Source organism: Apostichopus japonicus, chromosome 23 (genome assembly GCF_037975245.1).
Source record: "Apostichopus japonicus isolate 1M-3 chromosome 23, ASM3797524v1, whole genome shotgun sequence".
Lineage (NCBI taxonomy): Eukaryota > Metazoa > Echinodermata > Holothuroidea > Aspidochirotida > Stichopodidae > Apostichopus > Apostichopus japonicus.
The window spans coordinates 1,219,179-1,236,890 of record NC_092583.1 but is presented as its reverse complement, the minus strand read 5'-3'; the positions used below and the strand labels follow the sequence as shown (position 1 = coordinate 1,236,890).

Sequence of the window (17,712 nt, the reverse complement as noted above, 5' to 3'; positions counted from 1 at the left end):
ATTGATTCACGTCATATTTTACCCGTCAGGAACTTGTAACTCTTCCAAGTTTTCTTCCGTTAACAACGGCTATAGATTATCGAACATGTGCGTCCAACTGAAGTGTATTTACATACCATCGAGTCATGCTCATCTGCAATGGAATGGGGAACGTCGCTCCCTGTTTCTCTTGCAGCCCACTTCTGTCCTTTCCCCTCTCATTATACTTCTGTTGCGTTTGAAGAATTTGTACTTCAACCAGCTTTATCCCTTCAATTCTCTGGTAAATGTTTCTCTTTACTTATTGGTAACTTCCTGTTTTAATACATTGGTGGTAACATAACTAACAAGGTTTGTTGATCGTATGCACACTCTACCTGCCCCTTCACACTCTCAGTTACATCATTACTAATGATTGTCCCCATCGGCCAGCTCCATTCATTGTACAGTTTGATCCCGAGAGGAATAGACGTATTTATCCTCATCTCCCCCTCTCTCTCTCTCTCTCTCTCTCTCCACCTCTCACTCGGAGCTACTTTGGGAGCTAGTCGTTCAATAGCATATATGCTACGATCTAGTAGTCATAAGGTTGCAGTAGTTTACCTACATCAATCCAGGGTTCTTGTATGGCTGGTATACAGGAATGTTAGTATCCTATCTACCAGGGATTAGGGATTAACTCTAATCTTGCATGTTTATAGAAATTTGTAGCTGCGACTTAAAATGAAAAAAGATGTTGTCTTGCTCAATGCTACATTCATATAGTAGCCATGCATTGATGTTGATGGATTAATGGTGTCTGTCTTGTTTCACTCCTTAATGATATCTGGCTGCATATCTGAATGATGATATATATTGATGATATCAGTAATATCTTCCTCCATCCACTAGTGATAGTTTGATCAAAGTACTAAAGGTACATAGCTCCATATGCACTGATGATGTGGTGTTTCCTTGTATTGATGATATTAATGTCTGTACTAATGATATCATTTTCAATATATTGATGATATCAGTTAGTATCTTCCTTCATTAATATAAGTATTATTGATATCTTTGACATTTGGACATCTCAGTATCTTGTATTGATGATACCAGTATCATCTTTCTCCATCTATGCACTGATGATATTTTCATCATTGTCTGCATGGTATCAAAGTATTAATGATACCTAGCTCCATACATTGAATATAATAACCTTTTTTTTGGTGCATTGATGATATATGACTCAATGATGATATCTATCCCTATCCACATTGATGATAGAGTTTAGTAATTGCTGATCATTGTATGTCTCTTCTGCCTTTGTTGATAGTTCTACTTCTCGAGACAACCAGAGATGCCCAGTACAGGACGGTCTGTAATGCAGTCATTGATATTTATGTGTGAGTCTTTTCAATCAGTTTAAATATCCCTTATAGAATTATTGCACTGGCTGCTTCATTAGGTATCCAATTGACCGTGGTCACTTGTTCTTTTTATCAGTTTTACATTGACGAATGCAAGATGCCTTTCCAAGCTGGCCCCAGGAAGAGAATAATAACTAGATTGAAATCAATTCTTGCCAGCCTCTTTATGTTTTTCCACATTTTCATGTCCCAACTTGTGGTTTAAATTAGCAAAAAAGAGCAAACAGAATCGTCTCAAAACTTCACAAAGTAACGTGAACTGCCGATTCATGAATAAGCTAAATACAATATTTCGGTCGTCAATATCACACCTGTCCGTATCATCTGAAATAAAACTTATTATTAAGGCATCCTTCATTCTGGAAGGACTTTTCATCTCACGGGAATCAATTATCATGCCGATTCTCGTTTCTATCTTTAATCCGACGACGTAGAGAATATAACTTGAACGAGTCGCTCAGGAAGGAAATCTTGGTTTTCTTTGAGCAAAGACTGGCCAGCCCGAGGGGTGTAGTCAGGGCAAATGCCGTACGAGTCATGACCAAGCTCGGTGCTAATCGGGAAGAAGTCATCCTGAAGCTAATACCGAAATTAGTGGATGATGAGGTAGGTAACGCTTTATTTGACCTTTGAACGACCTTTCGAGAGAGTAAGGACGACTGTGAGCATGCTCGCACATGTGGGTCATTAATAGTTACTGCTCTTTGCAATTGGCTAAAATTCTTGGTAAGATGCTAGTCTCATAACTAGTGGGAAGAAAAGTATGATTCAGTCTGAAAAGTTTAATGTTGTTAAAGGCATTGAAGACTCGCACCAAACTGCGTGCCGCCCTGTGAAAATGTTAACTTTCCGTTGCTTGCAAGGGAAGTTTGTTTCTTATCGCTACAAAACGCAGACAGTAATGAAACGTGATACCTTGTTATCTTTTATCTGGACCCGAGATGTCCATCGCTGCTATGTACACTGTGTTATGGGTATTGACCGTAGCTGCATGTAGTGACTGTACACTAGTGTCTAATGACCCACGGTAGCTATCTGTGTGTGCATTTTCTGGGAATGATGGTGGTGTCTAACACTTCCGTTACACCTCATTCGAAACTAGTTCAGATTACCGGCATGAGACGTTTCTTTGTGCGCGAGTCTTCACACCCCTTTAAAGATGGGACGAGTTGCAATCTCTGTTCTCCTCAAAGTAGGAATGTCCCTCGTCAGCAACAACAACACAAGCACATGTCAAAACTGCTATGAAGAATTTCCTCGTTATTTATCAATGGATCCTTTCCCAAACATTATTCCAGTATTTAAATAGTTTGTTGTATATATTTATTTTAAATCTATACCTCACTATGTGTTTCTGTCTTATTTCTTCAGGAGATGGTTAGACAGGAGGCTATCACTGCAGTCGATGAACTAGCCGGCATCAAGACAAAGGAAGATCTAGCAGATTACTTGAGCAAAATTGGCCTCATCAAAGTTTACCAAAATGAAGATGTAAGGACTTTTCTCTTTTTCACCGAGCATTGAGAAAACTGATTCAAGTCAATTCTGTCGTTATTTTATTAATTTGTATACGTCCTTTTGGAAATGAAATGTTTTTTTGCAATTACCAACAGACTATGTGAGTGTGTCCAACATTGCATTAATGTTGGCTTTGGCTTTAATGATAATACATCTCAGCTGAATGTTAAAGGTTAACGTTAAGTTTGGGTTTTATGAATCTATATCTTTGTAAAACATTTCTAGTGAGACTGGGATCTGATGTTTTATTGGATATTAATGGGAAGCTTCTGATGCTTTCTGAAAGCCCACTGAGTTTCTCTATATCAACAGCAATATTCTCCTTCCATGTCTGACCATGTTGTTACCAGCTTGCAATTATTATGCATGGTGGCAGCAGTGGGATTTTTTTTTTAAAAACAATTCTTTTTCATCTACTTCTTCTGCCTTTCTACCTGCAATATTTGATGTATCTTAGCTACTCAAATACCAAAAATTTTGTCCAATATTTCAGCTGTTCCTTATTTTAAGCTTTTGTGCAAGCCAATAAAAAAAATGGATAATTCTGAAATTACTAGGTAAGTAGTTACAAATCAACTGTTACAGCAGATAGGATGTTAATATATCTTGTATGATCAGATTGCATCATCAACACAATGTGCAAAAAACAATCTCAAGATTTACTTGAATGTTAAAAAGAAGTTGGTGTTATCACATAACATTGACTCAATAACATTAAAGGTTTCCTTTAGTAGACGCTCAGAAATTTTCAAGTTTGCAATTGCCTATTTTCTATTATATATCCCGATGTAGAACAGACCTTTTCTTATTCTTATTTATATGACTTGGTGCTCCCAGAAGGGAGGGGTTAAAGGTTACAGCCTATCATTTTAGATATTGTGTGTCTGTATAATATTGTGTGTGGTATGATCTTCCCCATCCAAGCCTCTTTCATCAAATTTCTTGTTAGGAATCAGTCCTGAGAGATCTTTCGAACAGATATGCCTCAGAACCGCTGCCACCAAAGGTACCACTCCTTCAGAGGTCCCTCCAGGGCCACATTGTCAGCCGTCGTAAGTGGCAGGCTCATATGAGGAGCAGAAGGGGCCAGATGGTGGAGGAGGAGGATGATCCTACATTTATATCAGAAGGCGACTCTGAGATAACTGAGTGGAACCAACATTCACCTCAGGTTCGTCTATGTTCTTCGTTGAATACGAAAGGATTAATAATCATAATCATAATTATCAGCAATTATTTTCACGATGCTTAAGCGACCAAAAATGTGGGAGAGACCTGCAAGGGCTTATGGATTACAACTTACACGTCGGGTGGCTTCCAATTCAACATTTGTCTCAAAATTTGGAATCTCTTCTATTAGAAAGTCATTTCAGATGGGAAAAAAACCATAGATTGCTCTTGGATGAAAAACCCACCTTAATATAACCCGGCCGGGTATCGAACGGGGATTGCTAAGCCTCATTGCTTCAAATGCCATTGCCACTGGAACTATGTTCGACAAACCAATATGAAACATGGTAAACCCAGAGCGACCCTCAAAGTATTATATAATGATAGGTAAACTTACAATGGCAGATTAACTTAAAATATACCCGTTATCAATTTTACAAAAGAATGGAGCTGGTGTCAGCAATGAGTAGTCCTCTCATGTACTCATGATCATTGATGTCAGCGTAGAGCAACCATAGTATCTACAGTAGATGAATGGTATCAGCATCTAGAGCAATCATCTCATCTATAGTTGATGAATGGTGTCAGCATAGAGTAATCATCTCATCTATAGTTAATGAATGGTGTCAGCATAGAGCAAACATCTCATCTACAGTTGAATGGTGTCAGCATTGAGCAATCATCTCATCTAGAGTAGATAAATGGTGTCAGCATAGAGCAATCATCTCATCTATAGTTCATGAATGGTGTCAGCATAGAGCAATAATCTCATCTAGAGTAGATAAATAGTGTCAGCATAGAGCAATCATCTCATCTAGAGTAGATGAATGTATCAGCAGAGAGCAATCATCTGACCTACTGTAGATGAATGGTGTCAATATAGAGCAAACATCTCATCTAGAGTAGATGAATGGTGTCAGAATAGAGCAAACATCTCATCTAGAGTAGATGAATGGTGTCAGCATAGAGCAAACATCTCATCTAGAGTAGATGAATGGTATCAGCATAGAGTAATCATCTCATCTATAGTTCATGAATGGTGTCAGCATAGAGCAAACATCTCATCTACAGTTGAATGGTGTCAGCATTGAGCAATCATCTCATCTAGAGTAGATAAATACTGTCAGCATAGAGCAGTCATTTCGTCTTTGATTCTGATTCTGATTGTGCTAGAGAAATCGACTCTACTGTTGATATGTGGAACTTGTCAAGTAATCTGTGAATTGCATCAACCCCATATTTGTTGCAATCCATGGTAATCTTTGTCATACGTTCTATTACTTATTACAGCCCTTTTTCCAGGCATGAGCTTTTTCCGCTAATTTGCAGAATATCTGTGATTTCTTTTCTACTTCGGGGACAAAATCTATTATCCTAACACACTGTGCATAAGCAAACTGGAACCTATACCACATTTTTTGCAAAGTTCCGTGATTTGTTTTTTACCCCAGGATTATCCTGTTTTTCCGTGTTTCCTTTTTCAGAATGGAAGCTTGATGCAGTCATCCAGACGAAAAGGCAGACGGATTACGAAGAAGAAACAGAAGAGGAGAGTAGACCGGCCCATTCGAAGGAAACAGACGGGGGGAGACTTACACCCCGGAGAAGACATTCTAGATGATGAAGATGAGGAGAGTCCATCCGACAGATCCGATAGTGAGGACGACTTGGACTACCAATCCGACGAATCCTCGGAAGCGGTGAGATTCGGGGACGTCTCTCGACGTGGAAGCCAGGACGTCGACTCCCTCAAGAGGCTTCAAAACAGACGCCAGACTATGCATACGACCATGCTGGATGCCAAAGCAGAGATGTTATTCAGAGAGAAGGAGAGCATGGTGGTCAGAATGAAGGAGAAGCTACGAAGGCACAGGGAGAGGTACGAGAAACTCGTCGACGGTATGTCGGAGAGGGCAGTCCAGCGTAAGATGATTCTCCCCGTCAATCCGTTCTACTGGAGATACTACAAGATGAATGCCGATTCATTCTTTAGACAATCGAGAGCTTTCAACGGTTCAACTTCGAGCTTGGCGGCCCGAGTGAGCGACTCGGATTCCGTCACAAGCGACGGATATTCGATGTATACAGAGGAGGTAGGTCGGAATGGTTCGGAAACTCGAGTCCTTAAAGAGGTCGCAGAGGTCAACAAACCATCATCATCCTATGTCACAGTCAAGACCGATGCCTCTAGTGGGTTTGAGTTGAACGAAGAACAGATAGAGTCGGGCTTTGTGGAGAGCGTCCTCACTAGTACCATCAGGGTGACAGATCCCGACGGGAGGACCCTTGAGACTTGGGGGAGTAGCGGAGTCTATGCCGACAGCAGCAGCATCGCAGAGAGCATTCAGGTCAAGGCACTCAGGTCAAAGGTCGCAGTTCCATCGTCGGAAAAGAGGAGGTTAAATAAGGCAAATCCATTGACGGTGGCTAACGTTAAGAAACACGAACGTCTGAGTGCCAAGGGTGCGAAGAAGGTAACAATGCTATATCAAGATAATACTTTATCTATCTATACTATATCATCTATCTATCATAGATATACTATCAGGCATGAGACTCTTTCGCGGAAACGCGGATTTCCGATTTTTTTTTTTTCATTTTCAGGTTTTTTCTCGTAATTCGCGTTTTTTATTATTTTTTTTATTTAATTTTTTTTTTTTTTTGCCGAACATGCTGGACTGTGAAGGGAAGAAACACCGAATTTGACCAGTGGTGGAATCAAATAGCACAAAGCAAGCAAAAAAGCCTTTTTTTTGGTTCAAAAAAGCTAATGGATAAATTATACAAGCAGAAATTACACACTTTTTTGGCGAGTTACGTGATGTGATAGATTCCATCTAGAGTCCACCATTTTGCATTTAACCCCTCCTTACCTGACAAAAAATCCTAAAGGGGAGGGGGACACCCCCTCCCCTTAAACCCCTCCCCCAGGACGGCGATCGATAAATTTCAGATTTTTTTTCCCCGGCTCAGTCTCATCCCTGTACTATACACTATGTATAAAATACTATCATCAATACTATATCTATCATCTATATCATCAATACTATACTATACAATACTATCATCAATACTATATCTATCATCTATATCATCAATACTATACTATACAATATTATCATCAATACTATATCTATCATCTATATCATCAATATTATACTATATCTATCATCTATATCATCAATATTATACTATACACTATGTATACAATACTATCATCAATACTATACTATACAATATTATCATCAATACTATATCTATCATCTATATCATCAATATTATACTATATCTATCATCTATATCATCAATATTATACTATACACTATGTATACAATACTATCATCAATACTATACTATACAATATTATCATCAATACTATATCTATCATCTATATCATCAATACTATACTATACACTATGTATACAATACTATCATCAATACTATATCTATCATCTATATCATCAATATTATACTATACACTATGTACTATATATTATACTATATACTACTATACTATACAATACTATCACCAATACTATCTATTATCTATATCATCAATACTTTACACTATGTACTATACTATAAACTACTTTACTATATACTATACAATACTACCATCAATTCTATATCTATCATCTATATCAATATTATACTATACACTATGTACTATATATTATACTATATACTACTATACTATACAATACTATCACCAATACTATCTATTATCTATATCATCAATACTTTACACTATGTACTATACTATAAACTACTTTACTATATACTATACAATACTATCATCAATACTATATCTATCATCTATATCATCAATATTATACTATACACTATGTACTATATATATTATACTATATACTACTATACTATACAATACTATCACCAATACTATCTATTATCTATATCATCAATACTTTACACTATGTACTATACTATAAACTACTTTACTATATACTATACAATACTACCATCAATTGTATATCTATCATCTATATCAATATTATACTATACACTATGTACTATATATTATACTATATACTACTATATAGTATAATATACATATATATTTCCAACATGGCGGAATTCTAATTTACCTAACACAATCCTGTGTACCTGGAACGTCTCATATCTCGCCCCTTATTATTTATGTGTTTTCTTTTGTAAGCTGGACTTAACTTTGTCCAGATAAACATCAAGATATTCTCATTACGTTCTGGATAAAATGTGACGTCGTGCAATTTTTCTTGTGCCAACGGCAACCGCAAGTCACAGATTACGATGATTTAAGAACATGGTACAAAACAATGGATGTTCCATATTGTCTCGCCAGGGTAGCCCATGGAGTGCCAAAATGGTCATTCCTTCCCTAGTTGTACATTCACATGAATAATTTAAAATATCTTCTCTCTCTTGACAGGAGAATCTACAAAGTAGAGAATCCACTGCTAATAGGCTTGCCAAGGCTGAAGCTGATCTTGGTAAGAAATTTACAACTTCTGGAAAACTTGATATTAATATGTTGACCCTGTTGTATGAACTTACTGCATATTGTTAATTTTTGATGGGTATCAAACACAGTGAAGGTAGCTGGCTTATATCATGTAAGCTATTAGTTAGTTTAGGGTCGCTTCGTGCTTCCATGGGGGAGGGTAGTACAGCCAATCGGTGACATGCACATCATTTCAAATTCCAATCTTCTCCTTTGACAGATCTTGTTGATAATACTGTGAGTTTATAATATTCTTGTGAGGTTGTTTGTAATCTTTTCTGCCATCTGTTTGGGTCTCCAATGCAGGACACTGGCGAGCAAGAACATTTTGTAAAGGGGGACACATCTTTCTGTCCCCTGTATGTAAATACTCCTTTCGAATGCAAATCATGAAAATTTGAATTAAAAAATATTTTTTCAAAAGTGCCTGTGAATTAAAAGGCGGCTTGATCCATTCAAATTCTTTGTCCGTTCTAAGAGTTATGGAGGAATTTCTTGAAGGATCAAGGTAAATTTCAGAGAACTGAAGGAGTGGCATCTTCATCGTTGTCGGGGACTAGGCCTGTCATCCTACCATGCATACCAGCAGGTGTTCGGCTGACCTCACAGGGAGGGAACCAGCGGCTGTTGTACAGTATCTCCACAGGCACTGATGAAACAAACGATCTTCAGAAGCAGAGAAAGTCAGCTAAATACTCAAAGTGAGGAACAGCATTTATGATGACATTTTACAGAAGAGTCAAATTTGCAATCATAGTCCCATAGCTCATTGTGTCAGGGCTACGAAAACATGAGCACCCACAAAGATACCACAGGGATTGTGATGAAGCGCATGTACTTTCAACACCCATATAAACTTCCGAGTTATCACAAATGGCGATGATACCTATTTATTGTTCATTTATCTGCAAATTTGCACCGGAAAAGGGTCATTTCCGGCGATCTAGGGAGTTTCTTTACTCCAAAATTTTCTGTACGCTCCGCGCCAACCTGTGGTGGCGCTCTGCTTAGATTGTGTCGAAAGCGCCCCTACAGACCATTCTCGCCCCCCTTGACCAATACCCCTAGCTCCCCCACTGCCCTCTCAGAATCTATGCTCTGACTTTCCATAAGCTAGCTGGAGGTCATGTCTAATACAATTGGTCTCCATTGTCATGCTCTGCAAAAAAGTTGTAGATAAATATTCTGAAAGTTTGATAAACTGCTGCCTAAACAACAAAGCTTAGTTCATGACCCAAAAGTGGGTAAGGCCCCGTTACTATGGTTTTATGGTATATTCATCCAAATGTTGTTGAGATTCAGTTTAAATGTTATATTAATGCTACTGTGGAGTAATTGAACCTTTATATATTAGTTTCCATCAGAGAGTAGTATGAGAGGCTTGTAGAGAATTTGTAGAGGAAGGAGCAGCTCGAGAAAGAGAGAAAAAAAAGAATAAAATATTGACCATTAACATCCAGCTCTTACCAATTTCTCCATATTTATTCAAGATACAATGATACTCATTTCATCAAAATATACATGATTGCAAAAATTAGAGTATAAATTGAATCAACAAGGTGAAAAAAAGGGATGGATTTATTCGGATAAATAAATTTGCAAAATAGAGTACAAATTTAATCTACGAGGTAGAAAGATTTATTCGGAACAAATTTAGCTTCTTGTAATTTTGCCAAAGGAAGAAATAAGCAAAGTAGATCAGATAACTTTTATGGTGTGTTCATTTCTTTCTTCTGTAGACATTTTGGTTCGTCAGAGTTTGGTAAGATGAATATGATTTGGACCACACTCTCCCCGCTAACCCAGAGGAGGAACATGAGAACCCGTTCATCCCGACCAAACGTGTCACTTTCCAACCTACCCCCTGTTACACCCATTAGAAGAAGAGAAGAGCCCATGGAGGGGAACAGCGAGTGGCTGGCGGGGCAGATGTTATATCCGTCCCCTTTGGAGTTGAATGCAGGCAAGAGATATCATGGAAGGTATACGGAATTAAAGAGGGAATGACCCTAAAACGTCATTACTTTACCAGTAAACCTTTTTACATGTATTTTGCATTATCTTTGATCTACACTTTAATACTGTATCTCTCCTGCATGTAAAATTTCATTGAAGATATTTAAAAGATAAAGTTGTAATTTTGATATATAGTCTTGTATCAAGTCCAATGCCTTTTTGTTGGGACCTACAATAGTTAACCCTAGACCATTGGTAATTAAAATGCTCCACAGAAGTCCCTAAATTTGCATCGGTCAGAACTGTTGCTGCAGGGGCACTATAGCGCCCCGCATCATCACCTACCCGGGAGGACACCTGGAAGGGTCCATGCAACCTCAACCCATGGTAAACACTGATGTTACCTTTCAAGTAAACAGTTTGGTGAAGAAGGGCAAGTGAGATGAAAGTGCCTCACACAAGTACATGTCCATTGTCTTAACTTCTGGACCACAATACTCCTCCCCCTCTCCCCCCCCCCACCACTTGTGCACATGCAGTGGATTGGGTAGTGCTAGTTAGAACACTTGAACAAGGGCAAATCCTATCAAAGTCAATAATTTAGATTGTGAACAACAAAAAACCATTGTAACTTTCATTGTGTTGAGACTGTGATTTCTCTCCTCAAAGCAGAACGAAGCCGTCTCCCAGCAGACAGGAGGAAGGAGTAGTGTACCAGTGGGAGAGGCCAACTGCCGTAGTGTTGCCATCCATTATACCAAACCTGAAGGAAGTCAAACACTTTGTGAAATGGAAAGGCACCAGTCTAGTTGACATGAAGGTACTTACATGCAGCGAAAGTGTCCATTAGCTATAGGTTGCATCCAAAACCAGCCGTTTGTACTAAACGGCAGGTTTTTTCCGGTTGGTTAACTGAGTGATCAGTCCCATCTTTACGCACCTTAGTTGAGCTACCTATTCGTCTGTTTTTTATGCAACTCTTCACACAGCTACAGTAGTAGCCGAATCACTATCAGATCAAGGCATACATGGCAAGGTGTGAACAAATCAACTCTTCCAAACTAACCAGTCTGTTTGCAGGAGAGATAAATTTTCATTAAGTTGAGGTCAAGAGAGCTGAAAAATGCAACCTATGGTTAATGGACTAATTCTCATCATGTACAAAATGTATTTATGTTGGGGTTTACCAAGAGTGCTGCGGTAATTTGAAAGTTTCAAAGTTAAGCTTGTTTTGGCATGAATTACACTGCTCGACCCCATAGTGGTCAAGCCGGAAATACATGCTTGTGTGTTTGTGGATGGGGGGGTGAGGGGGCAGGACATGGTTTGGTAGTCCAGTTTCCTCTGCTTGCTCTCTCTCAACTCTCCTAAAATAATATATTATATATAAATAATATATAAATATATATTATATATATAATATATATAATATATATATATATATATATATAATTATGGCCCCTCATGGTTTGTAGGCCTTTCCTAGGTATTTTTCTTTTGTGGGGTAGGAGGAGGCGGGTATGGAGTTCATCTACATCTTACCCAGATGTTTATAAGCAAGCTTAATTGATATTGAAAGAAACAATTCGCAAAAGAACACTTTCCAAATGGGTAGGGTATATGCACTGGACCAATAATCTTTCCCTCTTTTGCAAAGACAAAAAGCTCCCAACTTCTTTATGTTCATGCAGTAGTTTCTCTTGTACATTCCAATTACAATTGGAGGGCTCCAAGATGGAGAACAAAAAACATGGGGTCAAAGTAATTTAATTTCTTGTATCAAAGAAATGTAACTTTTGTTTGCACATTTTATTTACCCAGATGCATAACTCCTTGGAAGAAAGTGCACCTCTACCTTCACTGCAATTTGACCCACCTTGCACCCCCATTGTACCCAGGAATTCGATCATCTCTTCCACCAAGCTGCCTCAACTATTGTCAAAGCTGAAGACATCTTGCTGATTGGAGAAACTTTTACAGACGAAAAAAGAAAAGGTGAACAACGGTTCCTCCATCAGTGTTATAGTATTTTTCATTTTAATATTCATTCTGACATTAACAACATTGCATATTTCTACAAATTGTCTTTATATTCGAATTGACACAGAAAATATGTCTATTTCATTAACAGTAATATTAATATACTGCCTAGAAGTGCAATTTTCTAAATGATGGAAAAAAAATTCACAAGAGAAATGAAATAAATTACAGATTTCAGTCAACAACCTCAGCAAATAAAAATGATGTTGTTTATCAGTACTATGTCCATTTTGTTTGACTTCTTGCAGGGTTATAGTTTAAGGCACAATTGCACATAAAAAGGTGGAAAGAATGGCTTACATAGTTAGTTCCATGCACCCTTCTTTCTATGAATTGTTAACAACTTTTACATCAGTTTAAGAGAATACCATATACCTCTGCAGCACACATGATTTCAAACAATGATAAATAACTAGATATTAAAAATAAGACAGAAACGTTCTTCCAAGGTGTAGATTTCAAGTTAATTTTTATAGGCTAAACATTCACTTTTAATTTACTTTTCTTTTTAATAATAATATTAGCTTTTTATACAGTGCTTTATGCCAGCGATAGGTCTCAAAGCGCGATACAGACATTATATTACCCCTGGTCAATGATAACCTGTTCCAGAGACAATCCCTCCAGTCGGCAGCAGTTATATACTGCGCCCAATGACAAGTTACCTCGCAGGTACCCATTTAACCCCTGGGTGGAGAGAGGCAAGTGCCCAAGGACACAATGTAATGAACTAGGCAGGTATCGAACCAGCAATCCTTGGATCACGAGTCCGGCGCCTTAGCCAATTGGACACCACGCTCTCAAATCAAGGTTTTAATCAGGGTTTACTATAGTTACTTCACTAATTTTTATACCGATTGACAATTTTGTTCAAGTCTTACTCTGAACACACCATTTTGGATGGCATCAGATTCAGAAGACTGTTAACCGTACATTATAATCTCATTGTAATGGGTGTAGCAAGAAACAAAGGTGTAGGTCAATACAAAGGTGTAGGTCAATACAAAGGTGTAGGTCAATACAAAGGTGTAGGTCAATACAAAGGTGGAGCTGAAATGTTCTGGACTGAATGGAACCCGACTGAACTGTACCGACACAAACTAGTTATTAGTAGTCGAACTATGACCCCCCACTCCCCCCAGCACACTGATGAGCGCACACAGAGACTGTTCTGTTGTTAATTACTACTGCTTGTTTATGTCAAATGCTTAATTCTTTTCTCAAGATTGGTTAAATTTCTTAAAATTTGGCAGTCAGGGCAAACACTACACTACTTTCCACAATTTTCCCAGTTATGATAGTCAAGTTGGGGGTTGCATCCAGTCGGGTAGCCTGCTTTCAAGTTTCAATGAAAGATCACGACCAAACTATAAAAACGACAAATAAAAAAGATACAAAATCTTATATTAAGTAAACTATCATTAAAATCGATATGATTTCGGGATCTCTAGAAAATGACGTTGCATGATCTCAAAATAATTTTTGAAGAGAGAGGACGGGCAACAATCATTTGCATAATAATCAACGATAAAGCAATCGACATTGAAACTACTCTTAAATAAAAACTTACAAACATTCTGATCTGTCTGTCTATTGGTAAAACCAAAATTCAGCTTCGTCGAAAAAGGCAAACAAGTGTCAAATTTAGAAAACTTTACAAAAATCCAGGACACAGTTTACATGTAACTGTTGTACAGAAACTTTTGAATCTTTTTAATGGTATTGAAAAACCAACTTGAAGCACACATTTTCTACGGGGTGTATGTGATTGTCCCAAAATTATGCTAGAATGCCAAATATATTGGTCATTTATCTTGTAACTGTTAGTAAGCATTTACCAACATTTTATGTTTTTGCCATTGAGCTGTTAATATCTTTCAACTGCAGTCCAGGTTTTTCAAGTGAGTGTGCAATGAATTCTATCAACGAGACACATTTAATCAAGAATTGTAAGCCTTTCTCTGTGCCTGTCTCTGATGGTTGGTGTACAATATGTTACATCTTTTTTCCTAGTAAGCAGGACTATTTTGGTAATGTTCACCTGTAAAACTGGACCATTTATTGTAGTGAATCTAGTGGAATGTGGTTCGATGTTTTTGTTTCTTTTGAAATTTTTAAATCAAACGAGGAGATGCTGTAGACTCTATTGAGTCCAAGAACCTTGCAGCCGGTGCCTTTGATAGTTTGGCTATCGACTGGGTGGCCTTCTAGCCACTCTCTCCTTTTTTAACTTGGACAACGTTTCATACGACTCCTGGATTTGCATAAATCTCTTTTCGGCTTCTTCTTTATCAAGATCTTTACTCTTATCCGGATGATACTGTAGCGCCAGAGTCCGATAACGCTGTTTGATCTCTGCATCGGTGGCTCCCCGCTCTAGTCCCAACACCTTTTGAATGAAACAGATGTATCGTTAGTTACTTTATGAAATTATGAGTGGAAAATTCCAGATATAGCATCAGACAATTTGGACATCTAAGGATGACCATCAGTGAAGATTTGATATGACCAAGCTATACATATCTCTACATTACTCCAAAGTGGATGCACAGAAAGAAATTTGTCAGTACTTTGTAAACCATACATCCTTCTGATCCCACAAAATTGAGATTTGAGTTTGTTATTAAACTTGATATCTGATACCATTCTCCAAATTAGTTTATTCCCATAGAGGGGAGGAGGAACCATTCTCTTCTCCATCTGCTCCTACCCCCCCCCCCTTTCCTCTTACCCTTAAAGAGGAATATACAGTTAATACTTGTTGGCATAAGTACTATAAACCCTTTACCATGGGATCATCAGGAATACACATTTTTATGGGTCAGTAACCTTTGTGATTACACTACAAATGTTTGGGGTCGGGCTAACTTGTTCAAATATAACTCAAACCTCGATGGACAAAGCGCTCCTTTAATTGTCTGTGTAGGCCTATATGAAAAATGCCGGCTAATCTAGATTGCTTCTCATGTTTGGATCTGTTACCAACCTTATAAGCATTCATCTCGCCCAGAGGATCAAACGAGTCCATCAGATCTGACCAAAGACGTCTCCAACCTCTGGCTTTTCCTCTCTGATATAACCGTTTCATGGTCGCCACGAATTCCTTCCAGAAAGGTGAGTTGAAGAAGTGATTGACCGCATCTCTAACCTTGATCGTTTCCCCATCCCCTGTGGTGATGGAGGCATTGAAGTATATTGCCGAAAACCAAAGACCAGTTATGCAGGATCCTGTTGATCAAAACGTGAAATGTAACATATTACATTTAAAAATTATAAAAGAAACAAGTATCAACATCAATCATTAACTTTGAAGTGAAAGTTAACTTTGAGAACTGGCATATATTCTCTTTTCATCTTTGCTTTTCCAGGAAAATGTTTTGGTCTGCCTCTGCACATTGCCAAAGTATTCAAATATCTTGTTATCGCAAATCAGTATTAGAAATAATGTAATAAAATCAGTCAACAGTAAATTTGCAAATGTTAGTGATTCAGATATTTCCAAGCATAATCCATATTCTTCTGAATCATGTTGCAATCTTTGATAACACAAGACCTGCATTTATACTAAACCTGCTCTAAAATTATTATTATTTTCTTTGTTTTATTTAGAAAACAGTCCAGCTGTTAGCAATGCCATTTTAGTGATAACATCAAAACATACCTGCAATGAAAAGAACGAAAAGCCTCCTACATATACTTTGAGTCATCCAGCCTTCTGGAGTTTTCCTGAATCTTTTGTTCTTCTGAAATAAGAAGGCACTTAGAATGGCTTGGTATGCTACACCGCTGGGTAAGGCAAACAATGGGCTAAGCATGTATGATCCATACAGCGCTGGCTTTAGCGCACCCTGTTGTTCCCTACCGATGTTACCTACAATGTGAACACCTAAAGCTATTGCAAAGGGTACTACGAGAGTTCGTACCACCGGAAATTCCTGAGCAAAATCTTCAGATATGGCTACCAATGTTAAGTAGCCAAAGAAAGTACCAATAACTAACTGGGCACAAAATCTAGAGGTTGAAAAAGCCGGTTTGGGATTCTTCATCATCTGTTGGATTAACTTCCTTTTATACTCTGGTGTATTATTTGCAGAGTCTACATAATCTGGAATTCTCCAGAGGTCTCTGAAAACTCCAACACCAAAGAATCCACCTGTGCACCACCATACAAATGCTTGTCTGTCACGTCCAAGATAGAAATGGTGCAAACCGAAAACACCACCTATAAGCCACAAAAAATATGAAATCCACTTGTTCTTGGCCATGGTGATTTATTTTGATATAAATTGACTCCACGCTGGGTCATCTGTGATTCATGGATTCAATGTCAAATATTGGTTACAAACAGAAAATCTATAGGTTCCACATCGTCAATGTGCACTACCTTAATCACAGGTGCAGTAACTGTAACCGAGGAGTGGTATGAACCTTACAAAAGGAAAGAAAATGGACACTACAAATGCTGCATGTTTGTACCTTAGCAGTTGGCTTATTAACCCCTAGGACATTTAGTGCTATCGTACAGTAGTACCAATGGGTCTACATAGGCTAGCCTAAGTTAGACCTGTACTCCACATACTGCCAGGACCTGTGTAGGCTTTAGGCTACCACTGGTTTATCCTCCTTCGTTGAAGGAGTTGTAGGGACAAATTATTCTAGGGCCGTTCACCAGATTTAAGTATTGTGTCAAAATAGTTTTCCTCTTGCAGATGTATCCGTCTTCGTTTAAGCTGGCTAGGAGTAATTCTGGTGATATCTAGACCGTAAATTGGTTATACGAACACAAGGTCAATGAAGACTTAGTAAAGATCCTTGTACAGTACACCTCCTTATTACACATGCTGTTAGAGGTCATTGGGACACTACAATACAATATCAAAAGTGGTACTTTGTTCGCAATGTATAAAATGGAGAATAATTTTAGCTTTTTTGTAGATACGTTATCATTATTTGATTTAATATCGGTGCAAAATTTTCAAAATAAATTTAAATTGACAAATTTTTCCCGATACAAATTTTACTTTATTGCAACTTATTGCCAGGTAACCTTTCAATAATGGACTTTCCTAGTTACTGCTCCTCATGACCTGCGATGTAAACAAAGATATATATATAAACGTTGAGTGTTTCGTACCAATA

The 17,712-nt window shown here is 37.9% G+C and overlaps 2 protein-coding genes across 5 annotated transcripts in view; one reads left to right on the top strand and one right to left on the bottom strand.

The window, feature by feature from the left end:
• LOC139964798 (uncharacterized) overlaps positions 1-12,503 on the top strand; it is a 46,359-nt gene extending 33,856 nt beyond the window's left edge. For 2 of the 4 annotated variants that reach the window (XM_071966768.1, XM_071966767.1), the window contains exons 29-38: positions 1,295-1,365; positions 1,773-1,994; positions 2,760-2,879; positions 3,856-4,077; positions 5,561-6,550; positions 8,506-8,566; positions 9,056-9,278; positions 10,317-10,559; positions 11,203-11,353; positions 12,355-12,503. In XM_071966768.1, coding sequence (XP_071822869.1) covers positions 1,295-1,365; positions 1,773-1,994; positions 2,760-2,879; positions 3,856-4,077; positions 5,561-6,550; positions 8,506-8,566; positions 9,056-9,278; positions 10,317-10,559; positions 11,203-11,353; positions 12,355-12,495 — 2,444 coding nt within the window. In that variant the 3' untranslated portion in view covers positions 12,496-12,503. The remainder of the gene's footprint in view (positions 1-1,294; positions 1,366-1,772; positions 1,995-2,759; positions 2,880-3,855; positions 4,078-5,560; positions 6,551-8,505; positions 8,567-9,055; positions 9,279-10,316; positions 10,560-11,202; positions 11,354-12,354) is intronic. The other 2 variants (XM_071966770.1, XM_071966769.1) reach the window with 2 other exon arrangements.
• Positions 12,504-14,760: 2,257 nt separating this feature from the next.
• LOC139964811 (dnaJ homolog subfamily C member 22-like) lies at positions 14,761-17,439 on the bottom strand. Its single transcript, XM_071966805.1, has 3 exons — positions 16,235-17,439; positions 15,560-15,801; positions 14,761-14,962 (listed from the first exon to the last, which is right to left on the bottom strand). Exons 1-3 carry the CDS (start codon positions 16,836-16,838, stop codon positions 14,762-14,764), a joined length of 1,047 nt encoding a protein of 348 aa, XP_071822906.1. The 5' UTR covers positions 16,839-17,439; the 3' UTR covers position 14,761.
• Between the last annotated feature and the right edge of the window lie 273 nt (positions 17,440-17,712).

What these genes read in the sequence shown, in the direction of transcription:
- LOC139964811 (XM_071966805.1), bottom strand. Translation starts at nt 16,838, where the DNA reads ATGGCCAAGAACAAGTGGATTTCATATTTTTTGTGGCTTATAGGTGGT. An exon ending in TTTCGTTCTTTTCATTGCAG is followed by an intron (nt 15,802 to 16,234) that starts GTATGTTTTGAT and finishes TTTGATCAACAG; the next exon opens with GATCCTGCATAACTGGTCTT. An exon ending in GCGAGATGAATGCTTATAAG is followed by an intron (nt 14,963 to 15,559) that starts GTTGGTAACAGA and finishes TTCATTCAAAAG; the next exon opens with GTGTTGGGACTAGAGCGGGG.